At 41.5% G+C, this 26,497-nt stretch overlaps 1 protein-coding gene across 1 annotated transcript in view; it reads left to right on the top strand.

The window, feature by feature from the left end:
* LOC124613151 (protein argonaute-2) overlaps positions 1-26,152 on the top strand; it is a 222,587-nt gene extending 196,435 nt beyond the window's left edge. The window contains exons 17-19 of the mRNA XM_047141779.1: positions 3,815-3,944; positions 12,911-13,110; positions 23,400-26,152. Of these exons, the coding sequence (XP_046997735.1) occupies positions 3,815-3,944; positions 12,911-13,110; positions 23,400-23,508 (439 nt within the window). The 3' untranslated portion in view covers positions 23,509-26,152. The remainder of the gene's footprint in view (positions 1-3,814; positions 3,945-12,910; positions 13,111-23,399) is intronic.
* The last annotated feature ends 345 nt before the right edge of the window (positions 26,153-26,497 follow it).

Genomic DNA, 26,497 nt, shown 5'->3' with positions numbered 1-26,497 from the left:
AAAGTTCTCTTCCAATTTCAGTTGTCAGGCATTTAAATGCATTTATAACCAGATTATGCTGTCATTACCAGCATCCAAATAAGCTTCTTATAGGAATGAAGTGAGCTACTGGTAAACTAAACCTCTGTTATTAACCAATCAGTTAGCTTTTTACATCCAAAGTAATCAATGAAAAAACAAGACTTACAAATGGATCAGATGATTCAAATCTTAAATACATTCAGTGCATAAATTTGTTATTGAATACTCGTAAGAGGAATGCTAGAATTAGTAATTGCCATCAAACACACATTATTATTTTGTCGTCATGATTATTCATATGATTTAACATCTACAACATGAAGTGCTTACACATTGATGTAATAGTTGTGAGTGTAGTAACAACAAATTAAATGTAACCACAAAGTATACTGAGATGGGTGTTCGTCAAACTCTCACAATTATCTCACTTTTACTTAAATCATCATGTAATACAGGTAACAGTAAGACAGTGGCAAAAGCTTTTTTGAAAGTATAGTCTATTGTGTATATAAATGTGCAAAACAGATTGGTTTAACTTATATCTCTTGCTTATCTCATTCTTTTTTATGTTAGTGGTATCACAAACTTAAAATGATTTTAACTTTCAGTGGCATGGCTAGGACTCCCCTTGATAGCTCACAGGTGCACTGCACAAAGGAGGCAACTACTTGGGTAGCAAAGTACTTGTGGAGTGCTCAGGAGGGTTTTCTAGGGTAGACGGTAGTTTGAGGTGCTCTGATGAACACTTGCCAGTTAATATGCTTCAAGGGAAGTCAAACAGTGTTAGAGTAAAGACACTACGACTGTCAAAATTTTGTCAGTAAACTGTCGAAGTATTTGTAATAAAGTTCCTGAATTTGCTGCCCTCCAGGAAAATACTCATGCTCAAATTATTTTTGGGACCAAGAGCTGGCTGAAATCTCAAGTGAAAAGCTCTCACATTCAGCGAGTTTGGAACATATCTTGGAAATAGAGGCCATAAGAGGGCAAGTGTTCATTGCAGTTGACAACTCTATTATTTAGGTTGGAGTTGAGTGAAACAGTGAAGTTATCTGGTTGCGTGTAACAGGTGCAGGCGAAACCAAGTTAATTGTTAGATGTATTTACCAGCCACCCGACTCTGTTGTGACAATATTAGACTCATTCAAAGAATGTCTATGGTTAGTAGTGCGGAAGAACCCAAATCGTGCAATACTTGTTGGAGGTAACTTTAACCTACAGAGTATTGATGGGGATGTCAATGGATCCAATGTGGAAGGCACACACAGTCAGTCATGCGAAGCACACACTATCTGGAAACTATCGAGCAGCTAGGTTGGCAGCCCACACACAATGGAAATATCTGAGATCTTGTTGCTACAAACAGGCCGGACCTTATCGACAATATCACTATAGAAGCGGTGATTAGCAATCATGATTTCATTATAGCAGCTATGGTTACGAAATTAAGAGTCCGTCAAGAAGGCTAGAAGGTTGTTTCTGCTAGATAGAGCAAATAAGCAGTTGTTAGCATCTCACTTAGACAGTGAATTGATAACACTTGGTTCCAGTAAGGTGGATGCAGAGGAATTATGGGAAAAGTTAACGCAGATTGCAAATTGTAGCCTGGAGAGGTGTGCACCTAGTAAGTGGATAAAGGATGGAAATAATTAAATTTGTGAGATGCTGAGGAAGCAGAGGTTGTCGCACCCTCTGTTCAAAAGAGAACGCACAAATGGTGACAAGCCACAGTTAGTAGAGATTTGTGTGTCCGTGAAAAGATCTATGTCCGAAGCATACAGTAACTACCACTGTCACACCATAGCAAAAAATCTGGCGGGGAACCTGAGAAAATTCTGGTCCTATGTAAAATCACTAAGTGGGTCTAAGGCTTACATTCCGTCCCTTGTTGACCAGTCTTGTGTGGCAGTTGAAGACAGCAAAACGAAAGTAGAAGTTTTAAATTTCGCATTCAAAAAATCATTCACACAGGAGAATCATACAAACATACCATCATGTGACCATTGGGCAGACTCTTGTATGGATAACATAGTGCTAAGCATCCCTGGCATAGAGAAAAAACTAAAAGGATTGAAAGCAAATAAATCACCAGGTCCGTATGGAATCCCAGTTCGGTTTTACAAGGAGTACTCTACGACATTGGCTCCTTACCTAGCTGCCATTTATCATGAATCTCTCACCTAGCCTCAAGTTCCAAGCGACTGAAAAAAAGTGCAGGTGATTCCAGTATAGAAGAAGGGTAAAAGATCAGTCCTACGAAAATACATACTAATATCCCTAACTTCTTTTTAATCCTTGAAAACATTCTCAGTTTGAATATAATGAACTATCTTGAGACTGAGCAGTTTATGTCCACAAATCAGCATGGTTTTAGAAAGCATCACTCATGTGAAACTCAGTTTGCCCTTTTCTCACATGATGCACTGTGAACTAGGGATGAAAGACAAATAGGCAGATTCTGTATTGTAGATTTCTCGGAAGCATTTGACATGGTGCGCCATTGCAGGCTGTTAACAAAGGTACGAGCATATGGAATAAATTCATAGATATGCAAGTTGCTTGAGGACTTCTTAAGTAATAGAACTCTGTATGTTGTCCATGACGGCGAGTGTTCATCAGAGACAAGGGGTATCATCAGGAGTGCTCCAGGGATGTGTTACAGGACTGCTGTTGTTCTTTATATACGTAAGTGATTTGGCGGACAGAGTGAACAGCAATCTGCAGTTGTTTGCTGATGATGCGTGATGTACGATAAGATGTCGAAAGATATAAGACAACTTAGACAAAATTTCTAGTTGGTGTGATGGAATGGGTACTAGCTCTACATGTGGAAAAATCTAAGTTATGCAGATGGGTAGGAAGAACAAACCTGAAATGTTCAGTTACAGTATTACTAGTGTCGAGCTTGACACAGCCAAGTCATTTAAATATCTGGGCGTAATGCTGCAAAGTGATATGAAATGGAACGAGCATGTGAGAACTGTGTAATGGAAGGTGAATGGTTGACTTCAGTTTTTTGTTAGGATTTTGGAACAGAGTGATTCACCTGTGAAGGAGACCTCATATAGGGTGCTGGTGCAGCCTATTCTTGACTACTGTTTGAGTGTTTGGGATCCTTACCAGGTCAAATTGAAGGAAACCATAAGAGCAATTCAGAGGTGGGCTGCTACATTCGTTACCAGTAGGTACAAACAACACCTTAAGTGTTGCAGAGATGCTTTGGGAACTCAAATGAGGGTCCCTGGATGGAAGGCGACATTCTTTTTGAGAAACACTATTGAGAAAATTGATAGAACCAGCAGTTGTAGCTGACAGCTGAAAGATTCTACTGCTGTCCACATACATTGTGCATAAAGACCAAAAAGATAAGATTCAAGAAATTAGGGCTCATACGGGAGGCGTATAGACAGTAGTTTTCCTCTTGCACTATATGTGAACGGAACAGGAAAGGAGATGACTAGTAGTGGCATAGGGTACCTTCCACCAGGCACTGTATGGTGGCTTGCGGAGTATCTATGTAGATGTAGATGTAGATGGTGAAAAGTAATGTGATGAATTTTGAAGTTTCCACATGCAAATTTGATGATACACAAGTGGTACCACCTTAATTGCTTGTGGAATAGCAACTTAAGCTTACTTGCAGTGTAGTCACAATATTTATTATTGATTTTGACCTTTTCCGTTTTGCGCATTGCTGCTATATTAATGTTCTTCTAAACACTCAGACCTCCTTTAACCTAAATTTTCAGCATGTTTTCACAAAATTTTATGAAATCATTGAAATCACTTGCAGGTTGTTTTGTGCAGATAAGAAGGAACAATCAGGAAAATCGGGGAACATACCTGCTGGAACTACAGTAGATGTTGGTATTACACATCCTACGGAATTTGACTTCTATCTGTGTAGCCATCAAGGTATTCAGGTAAGTTAATAGTTTTGTTTTAGTTTCATGTTCTTACTTGAATTAGGTTTTCTGTTTTCATTTTAATTTTGTTTATCAATATTTGTTGTAACACTTAATATTTTATGTCAATGAATGTATATATAAATCTCTTGTGTTATAGGCAGTCAAATTTATCTTGACCTTTCCCAGTAGTGTGTGTATGTGTGTGTGTGTGTGTGTGAGAGAGAGAGAGAGAGAGAGAGAGAGAGAGAGAGAGAGAGAGAGAGAGAAGAGCTTCTGTCCAAAATCAGGAAAGATTTAAAAAGCACCACTCATGCTAAACTCAGCTAGCCCTTTTCTCACAAGAAGATGAAGGACAACAGGCAGATTCCATATTCCTAGATTTTTGGAAAGTGTTTGACACAATCCCCCACTGCAGACTGTTAACGAAGGTTCGAGCATACATAATATGTTCCCAGCTATACGAGTAGCTCAATAACTTCTTAAGTAATCAAACCCAACATGTTGTCCTGGATGACAAGTGTTTATCTGAGAGAAGGGTATCGTCAAGAGAGCCCCAAAGAGGTGCAATAGACTGCCATTCATCTCTGTGTACATAAACAGTCCGACAGTTAGGATGGTCCACAATCTGGGACCATTTGCTGGTGACACTGTAGTGTATGGGGAAGTATCTTGAATACTGCTCGAGTGGGATCCCAAACAGATTGGAATAAAGAAAACATCAAAACAATTCAGATGCGCACTGCTAGGTTTGTCACTGGTGGGGTTGATCAACACACAATTATCACGGAAATATTCTGTGAACTCAAATGGAATTCCCTGTAGGGAAGGCAATGTTCTTTTCATGAAACATTGTTAAGAAAGTTTAAAGAACTGCCACTTACTACTTACTGTGTTGAACAATTCTCTTGCCACCAATATGTGTCTCGTGTAAGGAACACAAAGGAAAGATAAGAGAAATCAAGAGATCAAATAGGAGCTTGGGGATAGTAATTTTTGCAATGATTTATTTGCAAGTGGGACAGGTACACAAATTAAGTACATACATGTTGGCAGTATTAATGAGATTCATACAGATACAGCAATCTTTAAGCTATTTTTTGAGTAAATCACGACCAGAATTAAGAAACTTGTCGTATCATGGGATCAGCTTTTGTATTTGTGTGTCCAGCAATGGTACCAGCATTTGCCAGTCTTCTTCAGATCTTCATCATGTGCTAAAATTCTGACTGGAGGGCACAAGTTTCTCGAAAAGCAGAAAAAAATGGAAAGAGCTGGGAATAAGTTCAAGATTTTATAGTGGATGAGCAAGCAGCTCCCACCTTAAATAGTCCAGAACAGTATTTGTGTGCCGAACATATTTTGGATGGCCTGTCACAATTTCTGCAGTGTTTCAGAGAAATGTTTAGTGTTCACTGTTTCACCTGTAGACAGGAAGGCAGCGAGCAGAATGTCCTTCCTGTCCCAGGACTATGTGTACATCACTTGCTGCTCTGACGTGGTATGTTTGTGTTTTCTGACACAGGCTGCTTGAACTTCATCCTGACTGGAGATCCTCTGTGGTGCCACTTCATAGAATGAGGCTTGGTTTTTGGGGTAAAGTGAGGAATCTATGTCTCATTGCCCACGGTCTTCTTGTCAAAGAATTCGTTGCAGTCGTCATGGTACTGTTACAGAAATGTCAATGCAACTCTTAAGCAATTTGTTTTGCGTTTGGGTGTCAGGTTTTTCAGCCCACACCTGAAATAGCAGATGCTTAGTGACAATTCTATGCAACAAGGATTGTAACATCTGCAGAAAATGGCTGCTGAGATCCATATTGTGGAGCAGCATTTCTCCATAATTCAGTGCCACACCAACTCCATGAGGTCGTGATGAAGGATGGTGATGTTCGGCCCTCTTCATTATGGACACTGAGGTCTGCCTGTGCATGACTTTTAGCCTGTATTTCTGACACAGCTGATGATGAATTTTGATGAGCACTATGTTTTGTGCATTGAGTAACTTTATCGCACACAAAAACTCACAGTTGGTCAGAGAAAGAATAAGAGGCAACAATTTCAGCCACTGCTGCAGTGCTGCTGACGACGACTTGTATTAAATATGTTCAGTGAAACAGTAACTAACTTCACTGCTGGATCAACTCCTAAAACTGGAGGAAGGAAACTAGGATAAATATGTTTCTGTCCCATTTAATGTTTCCAACAAATTAAATAATTAATGCTTTCATGGTTCTCGGATGGACTGCCAGATCTTATTATCGAAAGACCAGTATATTTCGCCAGATGACCATTCTGCCATCATGAAATGAAGTGTCTGCTGCAGGCTCCTGGTATTTACACCTGCTGGTCCAGTGCTCAGGCCTCGCTGGCCCTCCACTATGTTCAGTAGTGGAAATGCATGAGGGTGGAGGGGAGAGTCTCTTCTCTCTACTGCCCCTGTCACTTTTTGCATCTATGTGTCACCTTTCACTTGGATGGAGCCTAGTATCAGTTGTGATGCCTTGCTCAGTTGGAAGTCAATGTCTCTGTTGATTTAGTTATCTGTCACACAAATTTCAAATGCTTCTTTGAAAAAGCAGTCGCAAAATTTATCGATGAAAGCTATGATTTTTGTTTGCTGGTCATTCGTTTTATGTCCAGTTTCAATGCAGTGTTCTGTTATTGCAGACTTATTGGGCTGCAGTGAGTGAGTGTGGCGCTCATATTCTATTCGTCAATCTTCAGTTGTTTAGATCATTTGTCCAATATACTTTTTCCTGCATTGACAGGGAACTTGTGCACCTGTGCTATTTTGAGGCTCAGATAGTCTTTCACTGTCCCTAACAATGCTCTTGTTTTGGCTGGCAGTCAGAAAACTACCATTACATGGTGTTTTCAAAGTATTGTGCCAGGTTTTGATGATATATTGCCAGCAGGTGGTCGGAAAGCAGTCTTATCATTGTTCTTGCAGCTGATAAGGCAGTGCCACAGTCCTCCTCCAACACAAGGACTAAGAGCGGAAAATGCTAGAGCTTCTGAATGATCTGACATACTTGAAAGTAGCAGCAGATGGAAGCAAGGAAGTGTAGAAAAGCACCACCACCCGTTAAAGTCAGTGCACTGGTGTACCGCCCAGATTGTATGGCCTGCCAGAGACATAGGAGGACGGTGTGTGACCAATAGTGAGCAACACTGGGGCACCAACATATTCCCTGGCAAAGTATTTGGCTTATTGTAGGGCTCTGACTTCAGCAATTGTACACATCACATAAAAAACTTAGGTGATTTCATCTGCTGGCCGAAAGAGCCAAGGCTGAAGGTGGTCGGCTTTGAAGTCATCTCGCTTCGTACTTAAGTCCCAATTGAAGACTCTATATAATTAATTAGTGAGAAGTTCAGCCCTGAGCTAACACAACCTTGTTGTCATGTTTTGACATCTACTTCTTGTGTTTTCAGTTTACAGTGCTATGAGCAGATGGATAGCATAGCCACGGTCAGCCAACTCTCGTCATTTGTAGCAAACCTGTTCATGGAATACTTATAGCATAGAGCACTGGAAAACATTTTTGTCATTCGACCACATGGACCCGAAAAACTACAAAAGTTCTTAGGACATCTGAATTCCATCCATGAAAACATCTGGTCTACCATGGAAATAGAAAAAGAAGGGCAACTTCCTTTTCTCGGCTTACTAGGCCTGACAGTTTGCTTGCCCACAGTGAATACCAGAAGCCAACGTATACAGATTTATATCTCCATGCCTCCTGCTGCCGCCATCCCTCACAGAAAAAAGCATGCTCTGCACTCTAGTACTCAGGATACACTCCATCTCAGATGAGCAAATTCTGACAACAGAGCTGTAGCACCTGGAATCTGTCTTGCACAAGAATGGATACAGCAGCTGACATGTAGGGATGGCTCTGCAACACAAGCACTCCAAGAATGACACTAAAGAAGAAGATAAGACTATTTTTGTACCATTTGTTGGCAATGTATTATCAAAAATTTGCAGCCAACTGTGAAAACACCACATAATGCCAGTTTTCCAACCACTAGTCAAAGCAAGAGCTTTATTAGGCACAGAGAAAGACAACTTGGTCCTCAAAAAAGCAAGGATGTTCTAAGTTCCATGTGAATGGAGAAAAACGTAAATTGGACAAATGATCCACACAGTTGAAGATCAATGTATAGAACATACGTCACTGCAGCCCCACAAGTCTGCAATAGCAGAATACTGCTTTGATAATGGGCATAAAGTGAATTATCAGGAAAAGAAAGTCCTGGCTACCACCAATAAATTTTGGTACTGCATTTCCAAAGAAGCAATGGAAGTTCATGTGACAGATAATTGAGAGCAATGCATAAGAGCCTATACTAAGCGCCAGCAAAGCAAAAAGTGATACCTGGACACACGATGCGATAGGGACAGCAGGCAAGGAGGCAACTGCGACCCTCCCCTCCACTGTCGCAGCCTCACACACTTCCACCATCAAGTACAGCATGGGGTCGGCGAGGCCTGCGTCCTGGATTCGTGGGTGTAAACACAGTAAGCCCGCAACAGAAACTGTATTACATCAGCACCACCTGATTATGGCGAAACAGTTGTTGTCTTATTTATTGTGGACTTCTGACAGTTGGATATGGCATTACACTCCAGAATCATGGAAGCAGCACATTCGCCAGAAAAGCCTCAGATCACATAAATAATGAATGTTTTAAAGTCTTCATGATGCATGAATTTATGAAGCTAAAGTGCCAGTGTTGAAAAAGAATTATGATATTGCTGCATACTTTTTAAAGGCAACCTCTTCTTTTCTTTAGGTATTCTCTCTCTCTCTGCCCCCCCCCCCTTCTTTCCTCCCCCCCTCTATCTCCCCCTCCCTCTCTCCCCCTTACAATTAACTTATTATTATGAGTTCATTGCACACATTAGCACTGGTGAGACCCACCAGCTACTATATAAATTTTGTACAATTGTGAGTATAAAAGGATACACATAAATGTCACTAGGAGAGATCAGAAAAGATAAAAACAGTTAAAGGACGGAAGATGTAATTATACTGTGATGGAAATGGGTGCAGCATGTATGCAGGCAAATAGATGCTAAATGGACTAGGGAAGTTCTTGGTTGTATTTTAAGGGCTATGTGAAGACTGAAAGACTATGTAATGGATAACAGAGGAAGACTTACTGGAGCATAATGTCTGTGTGTGGCTGAAAGATATAATACCTGCAGGTTTCTATAGGACAATTGACTAGCTTGGTGGTGGTGGTGGTTGTTGTGGTAACGTTGTTTTAAAAATTCTAAACATAGATATATTGAATTGTAGATGTATAAGCACTGATAATGAATTTGTTGGGTGTCCATAGACTAGTTTACCATGCCCATCATCTAAGATTGGTTTGATGAGCTTGAAGATGAAATAAAATTTCTTTCCTGGTCTCCATAATCAGTGGTTTTGTGTGTTCTTGGCGCCTGTCTTTATGTATTGCTAAAAAATTATGAACACATTATTCTGCTCGTGTTCTTGGAGAATTCAAAAAAGATATAAATCACCATTTAGGTTTTATCTCCATCAGTTTGCAGTAGTATTTAAGGTGTTCAGGTTAACGAAGATGATGCTGCAACTTATTGGAATGATGTTTATAGTACTTTTTTACAATTTCACTGTCTTAAAACTTCCTGGCAGGCCTGTACAGTGCACTGGGCAGGTACTCGGACCTGGAGCCTTGCCTTTTGCTAACAGCACTCTTACTAACTGAGCTATCCAGGCATGACTCATGACTCAGCAGCACAGCTTTACCCTTGCCAGTACCTCTCCCTGACTTTCAAAACTTCATAGAATCACACTGCCTGACAGAAAAGTGAAGCACCCAGAAAGGGAGGAGGAAACGAAATGAAATGTGATGAGTTGATATAGTGCTTCTCTGATCACAAAAAAAGTCATATTTACAAAGAACTTGGAAGTGTAGTCCACTTACCAGTATGTCATTGCACCCTGTCTGGCATCCACTGATTTGATTGAGACGGTTGTCATACAATTGTTGTATCCTCCCCTGAGCCAAGCTGGCCCACAACCATTGTAATTGATCCTCGATATTCCTGGGTACTGACACTGGGATGGAGTTGACATTGGAGTTGGTTGCACACATAAGGTATTGGGGACAGATCTGGGGATCTTGCTTGCCATGAGAGTACATTGTTAGACACACAGTTCATAGAGACACTTGCTGTATTAGACAAGCATTGTCCTGTTGAAAAATGGCACCACTACTGTTGCTCGAGAGGTAACTCATATGTATGCAAGGTGTTTGTGGTGTACTGTTGTGCCTTCAGAATTCTCTCAATTACTGCTAGCTGTGGCATGAAGTCGTACCCAATGGCACCACACACAGTGACTCCAAGAGCAAAAAGACTGCCCCTCTCCAAAACCGTGGAAGAAAGAGATCTGTCCCCAGGTTGTTGCCATAGTTGCTGGTGATGAGCATCAGGGGTAGTGCAGAAATGCAGTTAATTAGTGCATAACTGCAATTAACCATTGAACATAGTGGGGTGCCATTCATCAGCAGTCCATGCTTCCCAGTCACATTACCGTTCCAAGCGCAGATGTTTGTGTCATGGTGTTAATGGTAATCCCCTAGTGTGGTTGCTGCTAGCCTCTGACCAGTGATGTGGGATGACACAGAATGTTGCAGTGTGTCCATTACTTGTTCTTGGGTGATAGGTGCAGATGTGAAGGAGTTATGATGTGCTTTGTTCATAATACAGAGATCGTCCCTTGTGGTGACCAGATGTTGTTCACCAGAACCCTCATGAAGAGTATGCCTTCCCTCACTTCCCGTGTAGTCCAACATGGGGCTTTTGTCGTGTCTGCATGTCTCACAAATCTGGGTGTTGCATGACTGGTCCAGCCGACCAAATGTAGATCCACAATGACACTCCTTTCAAAATCATGTAATAAATGGAATGCCTACAGGCTTCCTTATGATGATATTTATTTTATAGCTATTAGTTTCGGTGCTTCAGTGCACTATCTTCAGGCCTTAACTCACAGTTATGGTTAACTCCAAACTTGTCAGGTGCTGATAAGTTATGTCCTGAACAAGTACGACCGGGTGAGGTGGCACAGTGGTTAGCACAATGGACTTACATTTGGAGGATGATGATTCAAACCCACTTTCAACCATCCTGATTTAGGTTTTCTGTGATTTCCCTAAATTTCTTCAGGCAAATGCTGGGACGGTTTCTTTCAAAGGCATGGCTGATTTCCTTCCCTACCCTTCCCTAATCTGAGCTTCTGATCCATCCCTAATAGCCTCATTAATTGGCAGGACATTAAACACTAATCTCCTCCTCACAGGAGTACGTGGCATCTCCATGTCCTTCGTGGTGATCTGTCAACATTTGATGATGATCACACCTCTTATATACCTTAAAAGGCTTGGTGGCAACAGAACACTAACAACACTAATGCACTCTGGTGACCATTCTACCTATCACAGAGCATTTTGGTTCTAATCGTTTTCATATGTGCCAGTGGTGTGGTACATTTATGAAGTTACATTGACATCCGACCATGTCTTCTGGGTGTCTCACTAGATTTAATTGTAGCAGATAATCTCTCAAAGCATGAAGTATACCATGCACAGTCAAATAAAATAATAAATATCTTTTGATTCATTACTGTGTTTCAGCATCTTACGAGGTGCATTCAAGTTCTAAGGCCTCCGATTTTTTTTCTCTGGACTGGAAAGAGATAGAAACATGCGCCTTGTTAAATGAGGCCGCGTTCATTGTCAATACGTCCCAGAGATGGCAGCACCATATGGCAGATGGAATTTTACCACCAGCGGCGAGAATGAGAACTGTTTTAAATACTTAAAATGGCGACATTTTCCGTACTTGAACAGCGTGCAGTCATTCGTTTTCTGAATTTGCGTGGTGTGAAACCAATTGAAATTCATCGACAGTTGAAGGAGACGTGGTGATGGAGTTATGGATGTGTCGAAAGTGCGTTCGTGGGTGCGACAGTTTAATGAAGACAGAACATCGTGAGACAACAAACCGAAACAACCTCGGGCTCGCACAAGCCGGTGTGACGACATGATCGAGAAAGTGGAGAGAATTGTTTTGGGGGATCGCCGAATGACTGTTGAACAGATCGCCTCCAGAGTTGGGATTTCTGTGGGTTCTGTGCACACAATCCTGCATGACGACCTGAAAATGTGAAAAGTGTCATCCAGGTGGTACGGTAACAGGTGCATCCTACGAAAATGTTGTAAAGAACAAATTCCTTCCTGCACTGCAACAAAAACGTCCGGGAAGGGCTGCGCATGTGCTGTTTCACCAAGACAACGCACCCGCACATCAAGCTAACGTTACACAACAGTTTCTTCATGATAACAACTTTGAAGTGATTCCTCATCCTCCCTACTCACCTGACCTGGCTCCTAGTGACTTTTGGTTTTTTCCAACAATGAAAGACACTCTCCGTGGCCGCACATTCACCAGCCATGCTGCTATTGCCTCAGCGATTTTCCAGTGGTCAAAACAGACTCCTAAAGAAGCCTTCGCCGCTGCCATGGAATCATGGCGTCAGCATTGTGAAAAATGTGTACGCCTGCAGGGCGATTACATCGAGAAGTAACGCCAGTTTCATCGATTTCGGGTGAGTAGTTAATTAGAAAAAAAAATCAGAGGCCTTAGAACTTGAATCCACCTCGTAATGCAATTGTTCACTATTCAGATGTGCATAGCAGGGAATGGTATTCTCTATGGTGTAACCCTAGATTTTTGTTACAGTGACAAGTCATAAAAACAATGCTGAAGGCCCTTGAGTCTTAGAAACAATTACATATTATTATTATTATTATAACATGCAAGTGATTTTATTGACCTAAACATTCTTATGGTGAGGAACAGTCATTGGAAGCTTTATTATTATTACTAAGCATTTGACAATAGTAATTTTTTTTTTTTTTTTTTTTTTTTTTTTTTTACAGGGCACAAGTCGTCCAAGTCATTATCATGTTCTTTGGGATGACAATCATTTCGATTCAGATGAATTGCAGTGCTTGACCTATCAGTTGTGCCACACTTATGTACGCTGCACTCGTTCTGTCTCTATACCTGCTCCTGCGTACTACGCCCATCTTGTTGCCTTCCGTGCTCGCTACCATCTAGTGGAGAAGGAACATGACAGGTACGGTGTACGAAAGGATGTGTGTAACTGCATGTTAGCAGTTGCAATGATGTATTTTTGCTGTTGCAGACTCACAAAACTAATGTATGCAGCAGCAGTTATATATCATTGTGTTACAGCACCTCTATGCTATTATATATTTGATCTCAACTGAATGTGTGTAAACAGTTTAAAAATATAAAAATGTATTCATTTCACATTCAGTTCTCTTCAGTTCCATGACAGTTGTATTTGTGTAATGTGCTAACATCATTAAAATATTAGAGAATATTAAAGGAAATATATGTTCACGCATCATTCTCCTGCATGTGATCACTAGCTCAACTTAATATTTTGTTAACGAGTAGTAAGTAGAAATGGTAAACAGAGATGAGGAACAGCAACTGCTCACCTGTAGCTGATTTGTGTGTGTGTGTATCACACCACTCTCTATTATGGGCAAGTGGTTGTCTTTATTTATTTTTGTTTCCATTCATGAATTTCTTGTTACTAGGCAGTTAAGTGAGTTTTATAAATAGTGAAGTACTGTCATGTTACTTTAGGAATCCTCCCACCCTTCTCGATTAAATATAGATAAAGTAAGGAAGAATTTTTGTGGTAAACTAGACTAATATACACTCCTGGAAATTGAAATAAGAACACCGTGAATTCATTGTCCCAGGAAGGGGAAACTTTATTGACACATTCCTGGGGTCAGATACATCACATGATCACACTGACAGAACCACAGGCACATAGACACAGGCAACAGAGCATGCACAATGTCGGCACTAGTACAGTGTATATCCACCTTTCGCAGCAATGCAGGCTGCTATTCTCCCATGGAGACGATCGTAGAGATGCTGGATGTAATCCTGTGGAACGGCTTGCCATGCCATTTCCACCTGGCGCCTCAGTTGGACCAGCGTTCGTGCTGGACGTGCAGACCGCGTGAGACGACGCTTCGTCCAGTCCCAAACATGCTCAATGGGGGACAGATCCGGAGATCTTGCTGGCCAGGGTAGTTGACTTACACCTTCTAGAGCACGTTGGGTGGCACGGGATACATGCGGACGTGCATTGTCCTGTTGGAACAGCAAGTTCCCTTGCCGGTTTAGGAATGGTAGAACGATGGGTTCGATGACGGTTTGGATGTACCGTGCACTATTCAGTGTCCCCTCGACGATCACCAGTGGTGTACGGCCAGTGTAGGAGATCGCTCCCCACACCATGATGCCGGGTGTTGGCCCTGTGTGCCTCAGTCGTATGCAGTCCTGATTGTGGCGCTCACCTGCACGGCGCCAAACACGCATACGACCATCATTGGCACCAAGGCAGAAGCGACTCTCATCGCTGAATGCGACACGTCTCCATTCGTCCCTCCATTCACGCCTGTCGCGACACCACTGGAGGCGGGCTGCACGATGTTGGGGCGTGAGTGGAAGACGGCCTACACGATGTTGGGGCGTGAGCGGAAGACGGCCTACACGATGTTGGGGCGTGAGCGGAAGACGGCCTAACGGTGTGCGGGACCGTAGCCCAGCTTCATGGAGACGGTTGCGAATGGTCCTCGCCGATACCCCAGGAGCAACAGTGTCCCTAATTTGCTGGGAAGTGGCGGTGCGGTCCCCTACGGCACTGCGTAGGATCCTACGGTCTTGGCGTGCATCCGTGCGTCGCTGCGGTTCGGTCCCAGGTCGACGGGCACGTGCACCTCCCGCCAACCACTGGCGACAACATCGATGTACTGTGGAGACCTCACGCCCCACGTGTTGAGCAATTCGGCGGTACGTCCACCCGGCCTCCCGCATGCCCACTATACGCCCTCGCTCAAAGTCCGTCAACTGCACATATGGTTCACGTTCACACTGTCGCGGCATACTACCAGTGTTAAAGACTGCGATGGAGCTCCGTATGCCACGGCAAACTGGCTGACACTGACGGCGGTGGTGCACAAATGCTGCGCAGCTAGCGCCATTCGACGGCCAACACCGCAGTTCCTGGTGTGTCCGCTGTGCCGTGCGTGTGATCATTGCTTGTACAGCCCTCTCGCAGTGTCCGGAGCAAGTATGGTGGGTCTGACACACCGGTGTCAATGTGTTCTTTTTTCCATTTCCAGGAGTGTAGTTACGTTTCACAAGACTGGCACCATTTCCATGCCCTTTTCACATTTTATAAAAGTTTGATGCATGAACATGCTGTCAGAGACTGCGCTTAATTGCTTGACACACCAGAAAGGAAAAAAATGAACATGCTGTGATGATAAAAGTAGTCATTATAATAGAGGGAAAAATTCCACGTGGGAAAAATGTATCTAAAAACAAAGATGATGTAACTTACCAAACGAAAGTGCTGGCATGTTGATAGACACACAAACATACACACAAAATTCAAGCTTTCACAACCAACGGTTGCTTCATCAGGAAAGAGGGAAGGAGAGGGAAAGACGAAAGGATGTGGGTTTTAAGGGAGAGAGTAAGGAGTCATTCCAATCCCGGGAGCGGAAAGACTTACCTTAGGGGGAAAAAGGACGGGTATACACACACACACACACACACACACACACACACACACACACACACACAGAAGCAGGCATTTGTAAAGGCAAAGAATTTGGGCAGAGATGTCAGTTGAGGCGGAAGTACAGAGGCAAAGATGTTGTTGAATGACAGGTGAGGTATGAGCGGCCGCAACTTGAAATTAGCGGAGGTTGAGGCCTGGTGGGTAACGGGAAGAGAGAATATACTGAAGGGCAAGTTTCCATCTCCGGAGTTCTGACAGGTTGGTGTTCGTGGGAAGTATCCAGATAACCCGGACGGTGTAACACTGTGCCAAGATGTGCTGGCTGTGCACCAAGGCATGTTTAGCCACAGGGTGATCCTCATTATCAACAAACACTGTCTGCCTGTGTCCATTCATGCAAATGGACAATTTGTTGCTGGTCATTCCCACATTGAAAGCTTCACAGTGTAGGCAGGTCAGTTGCTAAATCACGTGGGTGCTTTCACACGTGGCTCTGCCTTTGATCGTGTACACCTTCCGGGTTACAGGACTGGTGTAGGCGGTGATGGGAGGGTGCATGGGACAGGCTTTACACTGGGGGCGGTTACAAGGGTAGGAGCCAGAGGGTAGGGAAGGTGGTTGGTATTCTAGCCTAGGATCTAAAATCTTAATAAACACTGTACATATTGTGTCTAAGAGAGTAATCGTGTGTAATTACTGCACTCTACCATTTCGCCATTTCTTATGTAATGGGCAGATTATTCTCATGCTGTATTCCTTAGGCATTTCTCAATTATCTGTATTTCCTTTATTAATTCATTAATAACCATCTCCACCTTCTTTCTCCCAAATGTTAGCAATTTGGCCTCTGTGCAGTCTTCTCTTGCTGCTTTATTGTTGTTTAAGCTTTTAATTGCTTTTTTCACTTCTCCCGAGTCTGGCAGTTTGACTTCCTGCTCCTCTGCTTCTGATCTTAATTCCAATTACAGGTTCAGTTCCTCCTGTTCCCCATTGAAGTTTTCCTCTCTGTTTCCTCTCCTCCTCCTATCAGTTAACTCAAAAAATACCCCTGTCATCTTCCCAAAGCTTTACTTTTATCTCCAGTTGGATTTCCATCTTTGTCCTTACAGAAGACTGCTCTCTGTTGGAATCACATTTTCATTTTTCTAGATCTTTCATAGAACTATTGTATATCATTATTATGCCTCATTTCATCCAACTGCTGTATCTTCCTCCTTCCATAAAGCCTTTTCTTCACTATACACAAAATATTTGCTCATTTCCTCTTCTCTATATAGTCTTCGTCCACTAGTCTTGTTTTCCATTGCAGCATTCTTTGTCTCACTTCATGTCTCTCTTGGATTACCAGTAAGCTATACTTGTCAAGCCATATCACTGCTCTTTGGTATTCTGTTCTCCCCAGTACTTCTTCTGAAGCTACACTGATGGCTGTTCCACTTCCCTTTGTTCTATGTCCTCTTTCTTGTCTAGATGGTTTCTTCTAATTTACTCTTGTATTCTTCTTGCTTTTCTTTAATTTGGAGACTTTATGTATAGTGTTTCATGTTCCCCTCACTCTTTTTGTTTCTTACCATACATATCTTCTGTCTTGATCCAACCTACACTAACTTGACCTAATTTCCATGCCGCCACTGTGTCAACGATCATTCGCACGCAACACAGACTTAATGATAGTGTGATTTGTTGGCGCAGCATCAAATGCCCCAGATGTTTCACATGTTTTTGCTTATTTTTACATGTTTGCGCTTATTTTTACATATCTGTGCATATTTTTGTGTACCTGTGTGTGTTTCTGCGTGTTTTCACATATTTTTACATCTTTATGCATTTTTTCGCGTATCTGGCTCCTCTCACAACCATCAACACCTGTTCTGTCCAGGTCCTCAAAAGCTTCAGTCCTATCCAAAGGCTTCACCTTTAGCCCTACACCATAATTTAACCAAGCTAGACTTGTCAAAGACCTACTGTCCTCCTCCCGATCCCTGCAATGGAAGCACTTCTTTACCGCCAATTCCTCCAATCAAAACCACCCTAATTCCAACATTGAACCCTGCCTCTTCCAATTCATACCACCATCCAACTGTGATCCTCCCTCCCTCCCACTTAACCATCCACTGACCACTTTCCAGGAATTCCGTACCTCCAACTTGGCCTCCCCATTCTTTCCCATGCCCCTTCCTCAGGACACCAACATTTCAGTAGAAAGAACAGCCATACACAACCTCAAAACAAATCCTGACCTAATCATCCTACCAGCAGACAATTATCTGACTCCTCCTTATATAAACTCTGTCAGAGTGATCCCATCTTGGAAGTCCAGTGCAAACTCCAATCCCTGCTTAAAGCATTAGACCGTTTCCAGAACGTCTCCCCTGAATCCACTTCCCTCCTCATCCCTATGACACTTCGCACACCCACCTTCTACATGCTGCCCAAAATCCACAAACCCAGCAATCCCGGACACCCAATTGTGGCTGACTGTTGTGCTTCCACTGAAAGAATTTCGGCCCTCATTGACCAACACCTCCAACCAATTGCCCATAATCTAACCTCTGACGTCATAGACACCAACCACTTCCTTCACCAACTCTCTAGCATCCCCACCCTTTTTATGTCCTGGATCCCTACTACTCGTCACTGTTGACGCCACCTTCCTAAACACTAACATCCCTCATGCCCATGGTCTTACGACTATTTAACACTACCTTTCCCAAGGTTCTTCAAACTCCAAACCCACTACCCCCTTCCTCAAACACCTTACTAACTTCATCGTAACCCACAACTACTTCTCATTTGAAGGGAAGGTATATAACAAACCCGCGGCACAGCCATGGGCACCCGCATGGTACCCTACTATGCCACCCTGTTTATGGGCCAGCTAGAGGCAGCCTTCATGGCCCCCCAAACACCAAACCCCTAGTCTGGCTTAGATTCATTGATGATATCTTCTTCATCTGTACTCAGGGCCAAGACGTACAATCTTTGTTCCTTCACAACCTCAACATCATCTCACCCATCTGCTTCACATGGTCCTCCTCAACCCTGCATGCTACCTTCCTAGATGTTCACCGCCTCCTCTCTGATAGCTCCATCCACACCTCTGTTCACAGTAATCTCACCAACCACCAGTAGTACCTACGTCCATTTCAGAGCAAGACCTTGTTACTTTACTTTTCCGTGTCCAGATCAAATTTTATTTTTCCAATAATTAGCCACCGCTACGGCTTTGTCGTTGGCTTGTAGCAGGTCACTAAAACTGCAGGGCTCCGGCAGTAGTCGGCACATGAGCAAATGTGCCTCATCTTGTACCTCTCTTCATCCGCAAAGAACGTCGTCGTCATTAGTCAGCAGTCCCCACTTGCACAGATTAGTTTTGCATCTGGGTACACCAGCCTGCAGCCTATTTAGTGTTCTCCACACTGTGTAAGGAAGTTTGTTTCCAGGTGCCATTTGCTCTTTTGGTATTATCTGCAGTGTGGTTTGTTCATTCTCCCATTTACGGACTCTATTACCTCCCTGTGAACCGTCAAGGATCTTGGTTCTTGCAATAAAGCTACTTCTAGACTTAAGCCTCCGAGCCTGAGTGACGTGCCCATTCAGTGGGTGTCGAGAATCTGTTTCTTTCTTTGTTCTCTCAGCGTCTGCTGCCACCTGCCTTCTGATCTTGGATGGGGCAATTCCAGCAAGTAGGTACAAATTACCCATTGGTGTGGATCTGAGACAGCCTGTAACAATTCGCATTGTCTCATTTACACTTACATCAACCTGTTTAGCATGTGCAGATGCTTCCCATACTGGCGCTGCATAGTCTGCTGCAGAAACACACAGAGCAAGTGCTTATGTTCTCAGTACTGATGGTTGAGCTCCCCATTCATAGTTTGTCAGCCTGAGGATAATGTTATTCCTGGAACAGACTTTAGCCTTGGTGTTTTGGCAATGCTGCTTGAAGGAAAGCGTTCTGTCAAGTACAACCCCAAGGTATTTAGGTGTTGGACAGTGCTTTAGCTTCTTACCTTGCCATGTAACATCGAGCTCAACTCCAGCATCTCTATTGCGCAGATGGAAAGCACATACTTTGGTTTTGTCAGAGTTTGGCTTGAGGTGATTGGCGTCGTAGTATTGAGCCAGTTTTTCAAGCGCTCTAGAGAGATTTCCAGATGTTGCATCAAAATTGAACCCCTGGACCACCACAGCTGTGTCATCAGCATATACGAACAGTCTTGCATCTTGAGATATAGGTTGGTCATTAGTGTACACATTGTAAAGGATGGGAGAAAGTACACTTCCTTGTGGTAAGCCATTCTTCTGCAGTCGCCATCTACTGTTCTTACCATTTAGGGAGACATAAAATCTTCGATTCTGCAGAAGACTACCAATAACCATTGTCAACCTACAGTCCCCTGTGAGGTGATATAATTTGCGCAATAGCTTTCTGTGGTTTACCGTGTCGTATGTAGCAGTAAGATCTATGAAAGCTGCTCCAGTTATTAATTTTTTTTCAAAGCCATCTTCTATATGTTGCGTCAGATTAAGTATTTGCCCACAACAAGATCTTCCTGGTCTGAAACCGGCTTGTTCCTTTATGAGCTTTCCATCTATAGTTTCTGCCACCTGGTTGAGAATCATCCGCTCCAGTATCTTATAGAGATGGCATAGAAGTGACACTGGTCTGTAACTTTTGGGGTCCTTTATCTCCTTGCCAGGTTTTAGTAAAGCCACCACTCTCGCCTGCCGCCATAGTTTTGGAATATTCAGCTCTTTAATACAGGTGTTCATCATTTGTAGTAACCAGTTTCGAGCTTTGGGCCCAAACTGTTTTATCTGCTCTGTTCTAAGGTCATCAGTTCCAGTGGCCTTATTCAGTTTCATACTCTGAATGGCGTCTTCCAGTTCAGTTGCTGTGAATGAAGCATTGAGGAGTCCGTAATCTTTTTGTTCTTGGGGTATAACTCTTTCCCTTTCTCTTTTCCCTTTGGTGTTCCCATTCTTCAGAAGTTGGCTAGCAATCTGATTTGCTGTTACCCCGTTGTTCTTCTGCTGGTGGTCAGTTGGGTCCCCACTTAAGTTTTTCAGTTATTTCCAAGCACGTCTGCTGTTTTGTTTCACGTCAAGATTCTCGACTAGTTTGCACCACCGTGATCTCTTATCCTCAGCAATAGCCTGCATTAGTTCCTCCCCAGCCTCCATCGTATCTTTGCTGAAGGGGTGCTGAGTGAACAGCTTTTGGTACCTGTCAAGTAAGACCTTGCTGCTGCCAGTCAGACCCTGGATGTACTCGGTATGGCAACCCCTTGCGATGTTTTTCCTTGAGATCTCTTTCACAAGATCGATAAATCTACCACACTCATCTGGTCGAGGAGGGATTTTCTCAATCTCTTCGTCCAATTGCTCTTTAAATTTCTGCCAGTCTGCCTTTTTTAAATTAAACTGTCTACGGAAAGGCACCTCCTCTGGTTTAACCTTGGCATTCACAACACAAATGACGGGTCTGTGTTGTGTACTTGGGATAGGTTCTTCAACAAGCTTCATGCACTGTGCTGCACTCACAGAGATGTTGTCAGGATTATATCCCCTTCTCCATCTTCTGCTGTTGAACGATGCTGGCTGTTTTGGGTCATGAATGAGTTGTAGGTCATTAGTGTCAGCCCAGGATTCAAGCTGTACACCATTCTCATCAGTCTCATTATATCCCCATGCTTCACCATGGCAATTGAAATCGCCCATGACAAAATTAATATGGTCATATGTAAAATTGTTTGGTTCATGGAAAACAAAGTCCACATCTGGTGGTTTGTACACAGACGTCACAGAGAACTTCTGGGCGTGAATAGTAAGTAGTTCAATGTTATTTACTTCTGTCATTGCAGCTGATGTAACGTTGAGCCCGGGTCTGATGAAAATCGCACTCCCATACTTGTCGTGAGGTCTTTCAATGGCCAAATCCATTCCTGCTATTTTAGGTCTGTGGCTGGTGGCTCCCCGGTGTGTTTCCTGCACCAACAATACATCGCATTTATGCTTATAGCACATGTCTGCTAATAAAACACTCTTATGACTAGAGAATCCCTCAATATTTATCGAGATCGTCACAAGGGCTGGTCTTGATAAAGGCCGTTGCATCTTGATGTTAATTTGGTTTTGGACTTTAACTTGATCTGGTGTTAGAAGGATTAGCCGGTGAAATCTTTCACCATTTCCAGGGTATGCCCGATTGTGTCTGTCTTCAGTCTTTGGACTCACAATCTTCTAGGAGGCTCCTTCTTTGTACCCCAAGACCTTGTTTAGCAGTCTTTTTGTTATGCCTTTCTGCTACTCAACATCTCCATTATATTGTGAGTGGCAATCTATCCTTTTCATAATCTCATTATTCCATCCTGGACTTTCCATTGTGTTATTTTACCTCTATTGAGCTATTTATAAGAAAACCAGTACCATAATGACCCGTACCCCTTCAACTATGTAACAGTATGTGTTCCCTGGAAAAAATGTTTCCATTTTATTTCTTGTAGTGCAGGTACTGTATTTTCACTCTGTACTTACCCATTTCCTCTCTGATTTCTCACAAATTGCCAGATCCGTTAAGTGTCCTCACATTCCCGGTGGGTATCATGATACCCATTTTCTTCTTTCTTTGCTCTGCCATTGTCTTGTAATCCGTGTACTCCAGAGGCTGATGAGTGGTGTCCACAAAGATTCGATTTTACAAGGTGGAGTTGTTGACCCAACCCCAACTTGAAGGACCAGGATTTGCTCTTGGGGCTTACCCCACTAGGCTGGTCAGCTTCCCTTCACCTATAAAGAAGACACCCCCTCCTGGTTCTGATACGACAATGGGAGTCCTTGTGGGGATAGAGAAGAGAGACATCAATAAAAAGGGGGGGAGGGAGGAGACTGGAAAAGCAAAATACCTAGGCTCGATAATAGAGCAGCAGCAGAAATTCAAGAAAAGATAGCAAGTGTATTGTTATTCCTTGCAGAATATATTCAAATCCAGAAATGTTAGTTGGGATACAAAAATCCAAATATATTTTACTATTACAAGACCTATGGTAATAAATGGGTTGGAAGACTGCTTGAAGACCAGAACGGAGGAATGCTGGCTATCGAGATGGTAAAAAAAAAGATTTTGAGAAAGGTTTTTTGGGCAGTGAGAGAGGAGAGAAACTGGAGAATAAAGACAAATGCAGAACCACAAGCACTTCTTGGACAGATGAATATTGCTGTGAATATCAAACAAGGAACAGTAATACGGGCTGAATGTGTACAGATAATGCCAAAAACTTGAAGTGTTAAGGAGATGTTTTTAGGAAAGCTTGAAAGTGGGGAGGAGAAAAGGAAGCCGCAGAAAAAGGTGGCTCGAAGATATAGAGAAGGATCTCGGACGAATGGGAGTCGGGAATTGGAGAAGAAAAGTGATTGAACAGAAAATAATGTAGACAGATGACAAAGGAAGCTAAGACTCTACAAGGACTATAGCACCAACAAGTAAATAAGTAATGTAGTAAGTATATCTATTTAAAAAATTTAAAAAAACAAGGGGTAAGCTAAGATTCACAATAAACTGCGTACCTGTATCCAGCATTGATATTTCGAAATATTTTTTTATTATCCGGGAAGGAATTAATTCTTGGTAATTTTGTCAAATTCTGTACTTGATTTTTCTACTGATGGTGATCATGTAAAACAGCATTTCATTTCTTTTGGGGTAATAGAATTAAATATATATGCCTTGACAAATCCATAATTCGTGTCTAATGTTCACACTGTTTTCTTTCCCTTTTCTCCAGTGGAGAAGGCTCACATCAGTCAGGTTGCAGTGAAGACCGCACTCCTGGAGCTATGGCACGTGCGATAACAGTGCATGCTGACACTAAGAAAGTGATGTACTTTGCGTAATCAGTGTAGTAGAACTATTAATTGAGAATCATTTATTTTAAATGTCTTACGAAGAGACTTCAAATAGTCTCCGTTTGACTGTGATGACATGTGCTTCACTCAGGCAACATTCCTTGTGAAGCTGTGGAGGATTTGTTGAACTGAAAAAAATAATTGAAACACCAATTTTCTTCAGAATTAATGAGGAAATAGTTAATTACTCATGGAAATGAGCAGCTATATGGAGAAGAGAGATTGTTCAAGTATTTGTGTGCCTGTGTGTGCATATGTTGTATGTTTTTTATGTGTGTGTATTTTCAATCACGTCCGTCACAAAAAGACTCCAGACAATAGGTGACATGCCGGGTAAATGGTAAATGCATTTATCATGTTGTGATCCAATTTTTAAAATGTGGATATGTTGATGTGTTAATTTGATATAACATGTACCAGAAGATTTTAAAGGAGATGCTAAGGTTTCCATTTTATTTATGTAAATTTATGAATGTAAGCATTGAGCACTGTGTGATGCTTGAAGCGAAGACATATATTGTGATGAAAAAATGTAACATGTATCATGTGCCGAGATCTTTTAGAACCTTTTCTGTGTTATGTTAGTTATCATATTGTGTGTACAGATATTCTCTCTCTCTCTCTCTCTCTCTCTCTCTCTCTCTCTCTCTCTCTCTCTTTCTCTCGTGTGTGTGTGTGTGTGTGTGTGTGTGTGTTTTCATGCATGTGGTTGGGTGGGACAGGAAAGAATATGTAGTTAGTATAATTTCAGTTGCATTATTTGTTTGATAGCAGTTTATTTGTACAATAATTGTGTCACCAAATCTGTTTAAGGTTGCACAATGTATAATCTTTCTGCACTTTTGGCACTCAAACCTTGCAAAGGGACATCATGAACTGGGAATAATTAATCTTTCTGTTTGTTAAATTATGTAAAGTTTTTGGATTTCTTCTTGTTGAGATTTGAGTCATTGCTAACTAATTGTACAGATGAAATTCCACAAATTGTTTTCATAGTACTCTGTTCAGAGTAGCAAACTGTAAATATTTTAGTATCATTGTTGTCCCTTGTAAAGCACTATTTGCTTTGGGAATATTGTGATCTTAATTTGAAGAACCTAGAATATTTCTAACCTTTCTGCAAAACAGAGAGGCAAGGAAAAAAACCTCTATAAAAGTCTATAAACATACTGTTTTGCTCAAACCTGTTTCTCAAATTTTAAAATTTTAATACTCGGTAACTCTGTAGATGATTGCAAACTGTCTAGTCATAAATTCATTTATGTATATGTTTCTGTAGATCTGAGTGCTTAATTGAAATTACTTGGAAATGTTTCGCTGAAGATACCAGTCACAGTAATAGATCAATATGACTATGTTTGTCAATCATTGTACTTACTTGAAATTCAATCATATGTTTATTTTACTACACAGATGTTGAAAATGATACCAGACATTTTTCCCCTCTACATTACTGGATAAACTTAGTAATAGTTTGTAATTTGACTATAAGCAGAGATAAGTGTATTGCTTATCATAGCCACTGTATGGTCCTGGCATGAAAACTGAATTGTGACCTATCATTTCCTCATTTGTCACAATACCATAGCACGATTTCTTAATCAGTAATGAGTGCAGAAATTGTATTTGTGTAATATTAGTTTTTGATATCATAGTCAATTTCTGTTTCAGTATTTTCTGTTAGTAACTCTATTGTATCTATGACATTTATGTGCCATTCTCTCTGCATGTATTTTATTTTATACTTTACGACTTCTTGTTATTAATAGCAGTGTGTATGCACTAATATAAGCAAGACATCACCATTTATATATTGTGGAGGTATTGTAGTATTATTTGATCAGTGGACTGGGAAGCATAAAGATGTCACAAAAGAGCAGATGTCTCAAGACCATAAAATGACAAATCCATGACTAGGTGGCAATGTCTGATTATTACTTTTGTGTGCATTTTTGTGCTGTTTAATGTGTTCCATCCCCCAGTATTCTCCATAAAAATCTCATTTAATTTTAAATGGGAAAGCAGATTATGCAAACTAATATTGTTTCCATTGATGAAATAAGCTTGATTATTAGGTCAGTTAAGAACTGAGCTTGAGTGGTTGATGTATAACAAACAGCAAATAAGATAATTACAGATTGTTAGCTGTTGCACCTAGGTCCTCATTAGTAATGAAAGAAATCGTAAGAAATGGGAAAAGAAAAATGCGAACAGATTTCAAAAATCCATGTCCATTTCCGCCCAAAAACTTCTGAATACACTTTTCATTTTTCATTGCTTTCTTTTCATTTTATAAAATGAAAATGTACCTATTTACCTACCGTTATTTGTTAGAAATTGTTAATTCTATGCGTGTCCTGTCATTGGAGGAAAGTTGCTATTGAAAAATTATGCAACATTACCCACAACATTTATGCGCTGAGTTAACTTGTTGGCTAGAATAATGATACATTTAGTTTTTGTTTGATGTGTTGTTTGTTTGATAACCCTTATTATTTGAGGTTCAAATACATTTTGAGAGTATCAGTGCTTTTGAAAGTAAAGACTATATTATTCAACACTATTTGTTGTTTAGTGTTACTCACTACGATAAGGAGTTTAAGTTTGATATAAAGATTTTGATAGTTTCCCATTTTTTCAGTTTCATTTACACCCTTTATTGATACAGAATATTGCTGTTCATGGTGAATATTTTCTGTACATACCTGATTTTTTTAAAAAAATTATATAGTAATGTTAAGAAAGCATTAAAGGGACAAGAGGAAAGTTGAAAAAATTCCTTATCCCAGTGGAAGCCAAAAAGCACAGGTGTTTTTTTCCCCCCTTACAATTCATTTGCTTGTAATTGGCTCCCTGTTTGACCCATATATAATTATTTTGTGTGTGTGTGTGTGTGTGTGTGTGTGTGTGTGTGTGTGTGTGTGTGTGGTAGTGGGCGCGTGCGCATGCACGTACGCACAGGTTTTTTATTTAAAAA

Source organism: Schistocerca americana, chromosome 1, assembly GCF_021461395.2.
Source record: "Schistocerca americana isolate TAMUIC-IGC-003095 chromosome 1, iqSchAmer2.1, whole genome shotgun sequence".
Taxonomy (NCBI): domain Eukaryota; kingdom Metazoa; phylum Arthropoda; class Insecta; order Orthoptera; family Acrididae; genus Schistocerca; species Schistocerca americana.
This window is presented reverse-complemented; position numbering and strand designations above follow the sequence as displayed.